The sequence below is a fragment of the Vanessa cardui genome, chromosome 12, assembly GCF_905220365.1.
Source record: "Vanessa cardui chromosome 12, ilVanCard2.1, whole genome shotgun sequence".
Lineage (NCBI taxonomy): Eukaryota > Metazoa > Arthropoda > Insecta > Lepidoptera > Nymphalidae > Vanessa > Vanessa cardui.
In genome coordinates this window covers 9,558,883-9,572,161 of record NC_061134.1, presented here as the reverse complement: position 1 = coordinate 9,572,161, position 13,279 = coordinate 9,558,883, and the positions used below count along the sequence as shown (strand labels likewise).

General features: G+C 32.0%; 1 protein-coding gene across 1 annotated transcript; it reads right to left on the bottom strand.

The window, feature by feature from the left end:
• Positions 1 to 2,795: 2,795 nt before the first annotated feature.
• Positions 2,796 to 5,714, bottom strand: LOC124534183 (putative polypeptide N-acetylgalactosaminyltransferase 9). The gene is made up of 5 exons (XM_047109891.1): positions 5,548 to 5,714; positions 4,931 to 5,097; positions 4,145 to 4,309; positions 3,075 to 3,532; positions 2,796 to 2,987 (listed from the first exon to the last, which is right to left on the bottom strand). The coding sequence occupies exons 1-5, from the start codon at positions 5,712 to 5,714 to the stop codon at positions 2,796 to 2,798; spliced, it is 1,149 nt and encodes a 382-aa protein (XP_046965847.1).
• Between the last annotated feature and the right edge of the window lie 7,565 nt (positions 5,715 to 13,279).

Genomic DNA, 13,279 nt, shown 5'->3' with positions numbered 1-13,279 from the left:
CGTCTAGGCAAAAAAGGAATCAGCCCTCCCTGTCACCAGTGGAGGCAATAAGGCGAGGTGTTATATTTTTGATGAAGCTTTTGAATTTTAATTGATACTTAGAAAAAGGTTATTAATATCTATTTTACTAACCACATTTATTCCACATTCTACTTCATTGTATTTTTTTGATCGTTCATAAGTAAGTAATGTTGATCGTAAAACATGAATCACTAATATATTATTCCCTATTTCATTGATCACGACAATGCGGATAGCGTGATGTACAGTTATTATCAACAATAAAATATTTTTGCCAAATATAGATCACTGCCTATGGTGGAAAATGTTCGCAATCAATTAAAACCAATGGTTGAGTTTAAAAAAAAAAAACAATCTAATTTTAGTATTTTTTAAATTATAACAACTATTACCCGAATCATCATGTATAACCTATTTCTCAAATGAAGAGGGAGAAATAAGCTCAACAGTGGGTCGCATAATCGCTTTGAGAATAAAGATTTCTGTTAATAATTTATACTGCTTATGACAAAATTATTTTTGAAATAATAAACGCACATTATAATAATTTCGAGCTATTCGAGCTACGCATATTTATTATTACAGGTCAAAAAATTGAAACAATGTAAAAAGAGCGATGTTTAACCCGCAAAAACATTTTTCAGAATAAAAAACGTCCATTTTCTTTAATGTGGTAAAACCTAAAGAGAGGACGAAACGTACTTTATTTTCATTACAAACTTTTTATTTTCGAGGTAAATATTTGGTATTCCTTTCGTATATATTTTTCTCTCGTTGTTTTATTTATACATCGTCAACGTGACTCTTGATTTATGTAAATGTTTTTATCTGATTTTGTATTCTTTTGATTAACTGTTTTTTTTAAAACGTATTTTGACTTCTCATATTTCAATTAAAAACTTCCATGAATATAAAAGTTTTATATCCTTTTATAAACTATCCTTAAATAGTGCGGATCAAATAAGTTATTTTTCAACGTTTGACATTTAGTTGACAGTTCTTCTCGCGTATTTATCACGCGTTTAATTGCCTTATATTTCTGTTTCCTAACATACAAAAAAAACACTATCGATTCTTTATAAGTATTTATACGTAAAAACAATTACAAAAGTGCACAAATATTTTTATCATTCGTTTTAGCGGATGTTCAAATTGACTCTTCTTTGGGACGGAAACTCACTTGCTGGTTTTATTCTAATTTGACAATAATTTCTAATACTTAATTGTTTAAAGATTCAAAACTTGAAACACAATATCACAACTTCGATTATTTATTTTTTATTGTATTTAAATATGTCTCTTAGCATAAGCTTGTAATTCTTTTGATAATTTATTAAATTTAAAATTTTCCATTTTCCACTTCTGAGAATTGTCACCCATACATTGTTCCAGTATTACTTGTTGACCGGTTTTAAATCTGGCTACTTTGAGACAATCTCCAGTATGCATGTGGCGAATGTATTTTGTCTGGAAGAGTATTTTTAGATTTTGGTAAGTCGTAAAAGTATCAGTTGATGGTCGGATACTAAAAGTTTGTACCTATGTAGTGATCTCTTCGAAATTTTTACATTTCTAATAAACCCTCAGAATAAGTAAAACTAAGCTTTCATTCTATAGTAATCCATGAATAAATATAGGCCCATAAAATTGTTTGTCGCGACCAATAGCCAAAGCGCATCTACAATTAGTGAGCATTGAAAGCTGACATTTGGAATATGGGTTTATTTTATTGTGTGTAAAATATTCACCACGGAAGGATTTTTTGGAAGTTTGAATCGTAATATATTTGTTACCCACCTCAGTTTCGTATACCCATGTTTGCGTAGCCGCGCTATGTTGACAATTAAACAAAGTCACAATATTAAAAAGATAATCCAAGCATAGATGATCAAACCGAATTTTACCATCTGCCGTGTAAAGCCAGAACTGAAAAACAGATATTTTTTTAAATATCGATTAAAAAAAAAGTAATAGCTTGTTTAGTAATGATTACTTGATTGCCTCCTTGATGATGACAAGGTAAAACAGCGACGGTGTTCAGAGCAGACTTCGATGGTGACATGGATGAGGAATCAAGGCAAACTGCTGTATTACGAGCACGTATATTGAAAATCTGTAAATGTAAAGTGTCTGTATGAGATTAAAAATGGATCAATATGAGGGACAAAATTTTATATTATTTTATTTATGTATTCAAAAGCTATAATCACAAGAAACGTGCTTGATATTTATTTGTTTTTGACACATTGAAAGTGGATTAGGACCTTAAGGACCAAATTAGGACCTTATGAAAAAAAGCGTAATTTGTCAAAAAAAATCTTCTCTGTCCATCTGAACTAAATTCGAATTACTTATTTCAATATTTTCACCATGTATGTATTTTTGTTACCTTTAGATAGTCCGCAGAAAAATCAGCGACGGCAGAAATCTTTCGCTTATAAATAAATCAGAGTATAATAAACAAAAAAAAAACCGTCGGATAATTGTATTAGCAGCTTGACAGTTATGAAAATAACTCGGAATGAACGTTAAGCCTTGTATTAAAATACAGACTGTTTGACTTGCTATACGCGCATAAATGCTAGTGAGCACAATTTATAACACAATTTAAAATTAAAATTATTTTGTTTAACTTTTACACCAACTTTGAGATTAAATTTTCTTCTCCAAATTAAAAAATGAATAATCATGAAATTTATTGCATATTGAAGAGTTAATCGGTAGGAAGAAAAATGAAATTCATAACCTTCCCAGTTGCATCAAGTCTGCTAATTCTAATATACCTGTCCGCTAGCAGCATTGTTATTGGATATCATCATTTCAGGATACACCATTCGCAGATACCAATCGAACGATTTACACTTTAACTTTTTCCGCAATTCTCTTCTCTTAGAAACATCTCCATAATCTCCTTTCAAATATCCAATTCTTTGAAAATAAAAATTGGCATATTCATCAAGCCACACCTGTTATGAAATTAAAATTTATTCAATAAAACAATTGAAATAACCTTCCAAAGAGGATATAAAAGGGCCCAAAAATGCATCGATTACCTCTGCCAATCGCACTGAATTCCTTTTTAAAGATCCTTTCGTTGTACGGTAAGGAAATTTATCACGAAAAACATGTCCCACGTGAGAGCATGGAATGATCTCTAAGGAACCACCGCACATCCACACTTTGAAAGATAGCTCTAAATTTTCTCCACCCCATATGTCAAATTCTTCGTCATAATATCCCAATTCTTTAAAGAATTTGCTATCAATGGCAAAGAGACCCCCTGCTATGGTTGGTGTCTTGATCGGCTCAAAAAGATTACGTCTTTGTGCTCGTATATTATGCGGAATTGATCTCCATATAAATTTTAAGTTCCAATTAAACCCACCTATCTGAAGATACTCAGGGTCCTGAGGTATATACTGAAATGTTGTTGTATCAATATGATCAATCACTGGACTTACGACAGTTTTTGGATTTTCAGCTATTCGTTCTAATAGAGGCTCTAACCATCCTGAAAATTTGAATGGATCTATTTTAAAATTTATTTAATGTTTTTTTTTTATTAGTAGCAGAAAGTAAATTTAAAAATATAATAAAATGTTTCATTTCGTGATGAATGATTCCGTCCTACACAATTAATGACTGATTTTTAACGAAGATACTAGAAATCCAATTGAACAGAATTTTATTTATAACAAAGTATAAAAAAAAATAATAGCAAATAACTCAACATGTATAAAAAATGCTAAAGATAATTTTAAATATATTTTAACAAGCATTACAAGCTAAAACATGTGATGCTTGCAGAGTATCAGTATAGTTGGTATGAAAAAAATGTTAATTCTGAATTCGTGAACCTAACCTGTTAACCATTGAACTTAATTGTTTCATTATATTGAATAAGAAACAGTAGCACTCGAGTGTTAAAAATAGAGTGATGAGGTTATTTTCATTTTGTTAAGTTCAATATAGCAGTACCACCTTGTACTTGGCACCGTGTCGTAGAAGACGGTTTTGTGGTACATATTACAAAACATTTCAATAACAAGCCCAATTCAAAAATAAAAAATGTTCTTTACATTTTCATCTTAGCATTAATATAATAAGTTCATAGTTTTATTACCCTCAGTACATTCGCAATGGCTGTCAAGAAATAAGGCGACTGGCGTTAAAACCCGCTTCATTGCTATTATCCTTGCTCGAATGAGTCCTTCTCTTCGTTTTGTACGGATTAAAATTATTTTAGGTATTTTTTTAATGAATTCTTCCAAACGACTTTTGAGATGTGCTAAAAATGTAACAATAAAAATGGTATGACTAATTATGTCTTATTCTTTATTGAAAATTAATTATTTTATATGAATGTTGTATAACGTTATATGACTTTATTTATTAATTATTTATATTACCTGTAAAACATTATCAATAAAAATTAATTCAAAAAAATTCTGAATATTTTTACTCGTGGCGTATAAATTATAGCAATGAAAAAAAAAACAACATGCCATTTTAATACCACGTAAAGGAAATACAGAATGATGTATACCTAATGATATACAAAATATGCCTTTACTTAAGAGGTTAAAATGCCTACTTGATCTCGTCAGCTTATCATGTCCTGGATCACATTCCCAGGGTTTAATTCATTGATTTTTTACCAGTAACACAAATCTGAAATGCTATTGGCACGTTAACTCGTTTCGTGTAATTGAACTTACCTGTTCTTAGTTGTGACGGATATAACGTCCCTTTGGATTATGAGTAATCGAAAGTCCTGCGTAGTTAACTAAGCTCTCAAGACATTGGGTGCCATGGCAATGCCATGCCAAGATGACATACCTACTTGTATCACAGACGTTTTATTTTAAATAAATTTACTTTAATGTCTTATTAAGCGTATATTACTTACACATTGTAGAATAATCATCCACCAGAATGATCTGCGCTAATAGATGTTGTGGCGATCTGTTTATTACAGAATATATTGTACGTAAGAGAGTTGACCAAGCTTCGTTATGAAAACAAATGATCACAGTCACTTTTGGTAAGCTATTCGATAAATTCCTTTTGAGGCACCTTAAATTAATAAATGTTCAAATCACAAGTTTGATCGAAATATTATTCAATTATATGAAATAAATTGCTTTTTAAACGACTTAAAAAAGGAGGAGGTTCTGAATTCGCGAATATTTTCAAATGTGTGTTCGGGCTGGTAAAACTTTTTTGATTATGAACCGATTTTAGTGTTTGTTTTTGCGTTCGGTTCAGCATAAATTTAACAACGATTCCGTCGCAGTTCCATTAATATAAGTCAATATTAGGCTTTAATTTGAAGTGTAAATTTAAAGTAGAATTTATTTCAATGTTTGCTCCAACAGGTATGATAAAATAAAGGCAAAAAAACAAAAAAAAAATTAAATCGGATTAGCAGTGCCCGGGGACTTCAAACACAGTGTTCAGCTATATAGATTACTCAGTGATATATGATGGTATACTACCACATTACACGTTCATAAAAGATCGTACCATTCGTTTCTTAAATCCGGTAAAGTACGGTCAACGGGTATCAGATCACTAACGAATTGATTAAATTCATTATCTCTCCAACCTTCCTCAATTAGCATTCGCATTGTGCCTTTGACATTGTCTTTTACATGAACAGCCTTCCCGAGCATACCTGGAATTTCGTACATTGGTGTATTAAAACGCAGCTAATTACAAAAGTTTATTTGCTTTATTTGAAAAGATCTTTGACGCCACTGTTCGCTGGTCTCTTGATGAGGAATTATAGGTTTTTGATTTTATCAAAATGGTCATTTTTACCTTCTCTGGACATTTGAAAAATTTTACCATAGTTAGTTTTACAATCATCATAAATATGAAATAGATTTTTTGTTCTTTACGGAACTCTTGAAGAAATACCCATAATTTGCACAACGTATTTTTTGTCATACGACACGCATTCTGTAAAATGAATCCTCGAAATTGCAGCGATAAAATCTTAATTATTTGAACAAGCAGTACGTTTGCTACTCTTGAGCTTAAAAACATATATTTTCTGCTGCGTTTTAAGCTAAATATACAGCTGCAAACTCGAATATTTTCCTCTTATAACGTTGCTCTAATGATATCTGCATTCCCAGTTATTGGCGTAGCATGAAACTGCAGAAATTCTTTTCGTATAAATATTTATACATTTAATCTTGTTAAGGCTGTTTGTATAAAAGTTATAACAAGCTCTTTACCTAACGGAAACTCCTTATTCTTTATTGCTGATAACCTATCTTGATGCAATGTATGAGAGCTGCTTTTACCCAGAAGTTTCCAAGCTGTAATAATAATAATAATGTCAATCACTACTTTTAAGACAGTTTTGATTTTATAAGCGTCATATTCACTTATAAAATCTTGAGTCTAATCAACTTCTTAGCAATTTTGAACAATTTCATTATCATATGAGTATAATATATTTATTTGTATCACATAGTGATTTGAAAATAGTTTAGTGTGAGTCGAGATGGCCCAGTGGTTAGAACGCGTGCATCTTAACCGATTATTGCGGGTTCAAACCCAGGCAGGCATCGCTGATTCATGTGCTTAATTTGTCTTTATAATTCATCTCGTGCTCAGCAGTGAAGGAAAACATCGTGAGGAAACCTGCATGTGACAAATTTCATTGCAATTCTGCCACATGTGTATTCCACCAACCCGCATTGGAACAGCGTGGTGGAATATGTTCCATAACTTCGCCTCAAGTGGAGAGGAGGCTTTTAGCCCAGCAGTGGGAATTTACAGGCTGTTGTTGTTGTTGTTAGTGTCAGTAATGCTAATGAATAATTTTATTGATCTTTGATTTGTTTTTGTGTTTTCAATCAATTTCTCTCATACTTGTAGAGTTTCATTTAAAGACTTATTATATTAACAATATATTTTAATGGCCGAATAATAAATCTAGGTTGTGACTTCAAGAATTCGTGATGAAAAAACGTGTCGATGATTCTTAGTCCTTCTCCAGAGTTTTCCTTCGTCTAGTTACCAATAACTTGTGAATATCTGACTGCTGGGCTAAGACCTCCTCTTCCATTAAGGAGATGGTTTTAAAACATATTCCAGTTTGCTGCTCCAATACTGGTTTGTGGGCACACATGTGGCAGAAATTTATTGAAATTAGGTTTCCTTACGATGATTTCCTTCGACGCTGAGTACGAGATTAATTATAAATACAATTAAAACTAACTTAATATGAAAACTCCATGGTGCTTGTCTAGCTTTGGACCCACAATTACCGGCTCAGATTGACGTATTCTAACAGCCGAGACATCTCGAATCCTTCTTCTATTAACCTACAAACGCCTTATAACGTATTGTTATAATTTGTGTTGGTTATAATATACTACAAACTAGGACTGCCAAACTTGAGTACCTGACGAACTAAGATCATAAATGTATATGTACTTTTATTGTATAAAAGTGTTCTAAGAAAATTGTCTCGACTTACTTTATCTGTTCTGTTATTTATTATAATTTTTAATATGAGAATAATAAAGTAAACTAGCTGTGCTCGCGACTTGTACATGTTTGACGTTACTCCTTATTATATCAGTTATCTTCCAGTGAATGTCCCGTCAAAATCGATCCAGCGGTTCCAGAGATTAGCCGGAACAAACAGAGAGACAAAAATTGTAAAAAATGTTATTTTGGTACATGTATCGTATACATACATAGGCATTGAGTAAATAAATGGCTATTTTAATATTACAAACAGACACTTCAATTTTAGTATATGTCATAGATTAAACAAGATCTCCGGGTTTTGCTAATTATTAAGATGCTGAGAGAATGATCACTTACCTTCGAATTGCATTGTATTCTTTTTGTTATTTTCAACAAAAGGTTGCAATACTTTTTCAAATGACTGTGGATTGATAATCGTTGGTTTGGACCTAAATTCTTTATATATAGTGACTAATATCACTGACCATACTATCGTAATCGATGAGATTATTTTTAAGTATTTCTTCAACATTTTTACAATACTGAAAGCAAATATCTAAAGGTGAGTTGCAAAAGTAAGCGACTGGATGAGTTCTAAGGAAACAATGAATGAATTGTAACTGGTATGACAATAATAATTCTTATTAAGTGCTCAATGGCATATTCTCGATGAAACGATAGGGCTGTGTTTTAATAGTTCATCGATATATGTCGATAACGATATGAGTATTTGATCGTTATCTTTTTTTCACACTTTTTACTTTACGATGCGTGTCTTATCTATAACAATGTCCTATAAATACAAACATTTAGAATCTTAATATAATAAATATAATAAATGTACGTTTTACTTATAGGTAGGGCTTTGTGTAAGCCTGTCTGGGTAGATACCACCCACTCATCAGTTATTCTACCGTCAAATAACAGTACTCAGTATTGTTGTGTTCCGGTTTGAAGGGTCACTCACCCTCAGCCAGAGTAACTACAGGCACAAGGGACATGACATCTTAGTTGCCAAGGTTAACGATGTAAGGATTTGTTATATTTCTTACAACTTCATTGTCTATGGGTGATGGCGACCACTTACCATTAGGTGGCCCATATCGTGGTGGCTCGTCCGCCAAACTATATCATAAAAAAAAACGTTGAAATGATACAATGTACGCGTTTCAAACTTCTAAATAAATTAGATTTAATGAATACGAACTAACATACAACGACTTCAATTGATTAAGATAAGTGATATAGAATATCAATAAATAAAATTGAAATCTTTTTAAATACATATTTTTAACGATGTTTATGTTTTTGTGGAAATATATAATGACATGATATCGTTTGTAGCTAACAATTCATAGGTCATTTGATAGAAATTCGTCTATATATAAAAAAAAAATACAAAAAAATGTATACGTGAATATTGAACAAGTCTCCATCCATGAATTCAGAGAAAAATATGTTGCTGTTGTAAACGAGCGTTGTTCCACAACACCCTTTCCTTGATTACATTTATGTGATCGTGGGAAAAATAACCACTTACGTCCGTAACATATATGAATTCTTAAGGTAAATAAGGTTCAATCATAACGTAAAGGGCTTTTGAAACAACATCGAAAATGAATTGTCTGCACGAAATTTATACCAAAAAATGTTTTACTTAATAAAATTAAATGTGAATTTGGTCGCATTTTCGAAAGTTTTTTCAAGAACGCTAATGATCTTCATTGTGGAGTTCCCGGTTATTTTTTACCACTCGTGCTAATTAAGGGTGGAGAAACGTGAAAATAATTTCGTGCAAAATGCACAAGAATCGGACTTGCTGAGTGGATTCTTGCCATTAGCTCTATTAGTTCTGTGTAATAGAATATAATCGAATTATATTCTAATCATCATTTAAATATGCTTTTGGCGTATAATAATTCAAATCATTGTTTTTTTTTACTATTGATAAAGATTTCATGAGCACACTTCGAGCTCTTAGATAGTGTAGGAGTCAGTAAGTTATACTTATATTGCCTATCAGATACTTTGCCACCAAACAACAACACATAGTATTTCTATGTTTGGGTTAGAAGGAAGAGGCACGAGGGACAAAGTATTGGTTCAGTTGTAAGGTTGATAGCTCATTATTATTTTTTTGTTTTCATTTTTAAATAATATCATAGTATGATACACGTAACATTAACATTTCTAATTTAGTGGAAACAAAAAGAAAACATTAAATTCAATCGAGATTTAGTAAGTAAGTTTACGTGAAAACTTTCTCTATTCATAAAAGAAGTTCGGCCAAATCGATTTGAGAACCGATTATACATTTATATAATTATTTTTATTTAGAATACGAACGAACTCAATCGTACAAACCAATATGAATATATATTATAAATCATTTTTATTCCTATACTAAATTTTGCAACAATACAGATTTGACGGTACAAGCCACAGCTGTCGGTAAATGATGATCGCAGTTAGCGCGAAATAAAGACATCGAGTCGGCTAGTTGCCATTCGCAGTCGGCTAACGACCGCGTCGTTAATCATACAAATACTGCCTGTCGCTCACTCGACTTGGCAAACAAAACCAACTTACTGTACAGTCAGCGAAATGCTTGACCGTTTTAAGTGTCCTTTATAATATTATATTTTTATACTTTAAGGATAAGGTATACTTGTTTGTAGGGTTTATACAAATCTTCTGGGTATGTTTCAAGCACTCAAAATATAAATATGACAAGCATTCTATTTTCTAGTTTCAAAAGTGAGTGAGTCAGTGTAATTTTAAGCACAGAGGATAAAAGATGTCCGATTGAAAGAATGGTGTCATTATTTTAATAACGCGCCGATGTTATTTGGTAGTGGTCACCACTTACCATCAGGTGACCTATTTGACTCAAAAGCGGATTATAGAGGTAAAAAAGTATAGAGGATGTTGTGACACAGAACGCAAGTCGACAGAATTATAATGATGAATATAATTATCTAAACAAACAATATACACTTGGAATAAAAATGAATATATATATATCAAAAAATTGCAAGAAGTAGCTACGCACAAAAGTCATTGAGTAACGTTTGTCTCCGAATATAAAACAAGCGCGGTGAAAATTACAGTCAAGTAACAAAGAAATAAAAATCCAAAAGCGAATAAAAATTCTGTTAATACTTCATTATTCTTAGTTAAAGTGATTTTGTAATATTAACAAAAATCCCCTACTTTTTATCATCTGACTCGTTTGTGACCTATGACGTTTTTACTATAGTTTGTAGTTCGTTCGTTTATTTGCACAAGTCATTAAAATGTTATTAATACTGTTTATTTTTCATTTCAGTTTCAGTTTCAGAGCTTACAAACTCAGGTATTATCATACAGTATTCATGCACATTATATAATATCACGATATTGAACTATTATTTTTCTGCTAACCATACTTAATGTACTAAACTAGACAACGATCGTAAAGTAACTGATACTCTCTACAGAGTTTCTATTAGATTAAAAATAAATTAGCATAGCACGAACTCCGAGTATACAATAAAGAAAAACTTACGGTAAATATTAGTAACAGATAAAACAGGGGTGATCATTAGTTAATACTTTCATTAAAAAGTACGTTGTATTAAGATATACATACTTGTAGACGTATGAAAATAATTCATTAAAGTAAAAATATCTGTTACTCTACTGTTACTGTTACTCTGTCATTTATTACTTTTTTACTTTACTTTAGGAAGGTACTGTCGATTCAACTGTAGATCCAGAATCAACGGTAGACTTAATTATTTCATTAAGATCTCCAAAGTGGTAGGTATTAAGATAATGTAAATACCTACCTACCTACCTATCACCTAATGTTATTACATTAGGTATGTCATGTTTTATTAATTACGTTTTCATCATACCTAAGGCAGTGTCCACGCCGGAACAAAGACACGACACATTATTTCTTAATAGATAGGGCTAAATTATGGTACCACTCCTCTACACATTATACTCATATTATTTACTCCTCTCTGGTTTACATTTAGTTTGAAACTACGCAATCTGAATTAATTTATTATGAGTTAACGACTTTAATTTAACAAATGAATGGGTATTTTTATTTTATTAAGTCCTGACATTTTTATGATAAATGTTAGCGGATGGCTAGTCGTGAACGCTTGGTTTTTGACCGCATGGTAAAGGTAGGGTAAATCTACATGGATGGTAACTTTCTATATTTATTTCTAATGTCTACGTCATCTAACTCAAAGTAGGATTTGGAAGCACTTTTCTTAACAACCAACATTATCAATTTTATCGAAGGAGATGAAAGATCGTCACACTACGCCTATGGACTAAATCAGTCACCGTCAACAAAACTTGGTAATTTCAGTAGCATTTTATCAATGATATACTCTTGGTTATATAATTCATCGTGTGTACGAACATGTATTAATAATATACATATGTTCAACCAGGGTGGGCTAGAACACATTTTCTGTTTTGAAATAAACTGTATAGAACGGTGATGGTTCAGTGGTTACACGTGTATTATAAAAATAATTTGAGTGTTTGATTTTGATCTTTCATGTGTTTCATTTGTATAGATAATTCATTTGTATACAGCGGTCAATGGAAACATCGTGAAAAAAATCTGTATTGCTTGGATGAAATTCCGCCAATTATTCACCAACCCACGTTAGACAAGTATTGTGGAATAAGGTTGTACAACCTTGTCTTCATATATTAACGGGGCGTCACTATGTTAAAAGGGATAGACTATGTTTTTGAGTAAACTTAAAACGTGTTGTAGAGTCGAGACCGGGTCTCGGCTAACGTAGTGTTGGACGTTCTCAGGCACGGTGGAGTGACGATTCACGCAAGGCGCCAGACAGGAGCTGGATGCGAGTAGCTGAAGATCGATCACTGTGTCGTGCTATTGAAGAGGCCTATGTCCAGCAGTGGTCGAAAAAAGGCTGTTGATGATGATGATGATGAATGAAAAACTTAAACCACATTTTGTCATTTCTCTAATGATTTAAATAAATAAAACCAGAATATTACTTAAAAAGCCATATTTCGTATGTGTATAACAATCAACAACTGTTCATTGTGTCCACTCTGATTAACGAAAGTAAAAATAATGAATAAAGGTTATCGATATCCGCCTTTTAGCAGCAGACAGACAGAATTATTTAATTCAATATGATTTCAACTTGTTCCATATACAAAAATAATCTGTTACGCTCAGATCATTAAAAACTTATTCAAAATAGTGACGTATTGTGCTGATCGCATTCTCATTAAAATTATTTCATGAAAGGAATATGATCATTATCGCGAATAATAAGAATTTATATAACTGTACGAATGGATTGAGGTTTGAAGAGTCAGTGGGTTTGCATTTAATTAAATTTATTGACTGCTTCAAATATTTCCTCCTATATGTATATATATATTGGAAAACAAAAGCTGAGTGGCGTGGACAAGGAAGTGACGTCACATTTCAGACGTAGTAAAAGCAAAGGGCATTCATTTTGGATTATCATGGTGATAACAAATTTATGACTATCAGTTGCATTCTTTATTGATTGGATAATATTTTGTTGAATTGAAACTTGGTTAATCAATGAAGTCGAGATGGCCCAGCGGTTAGAACGCGTGCGTCTTAACCGATGATTGCGGGTTCAAACCCAGGCAAGCACCGCTGATTCATGTGCTTAATTTGTGTTTATAATTCATCTCGTGCTCGGCGGTGAAGGAAAACATCGTGAGGAAACCTGCA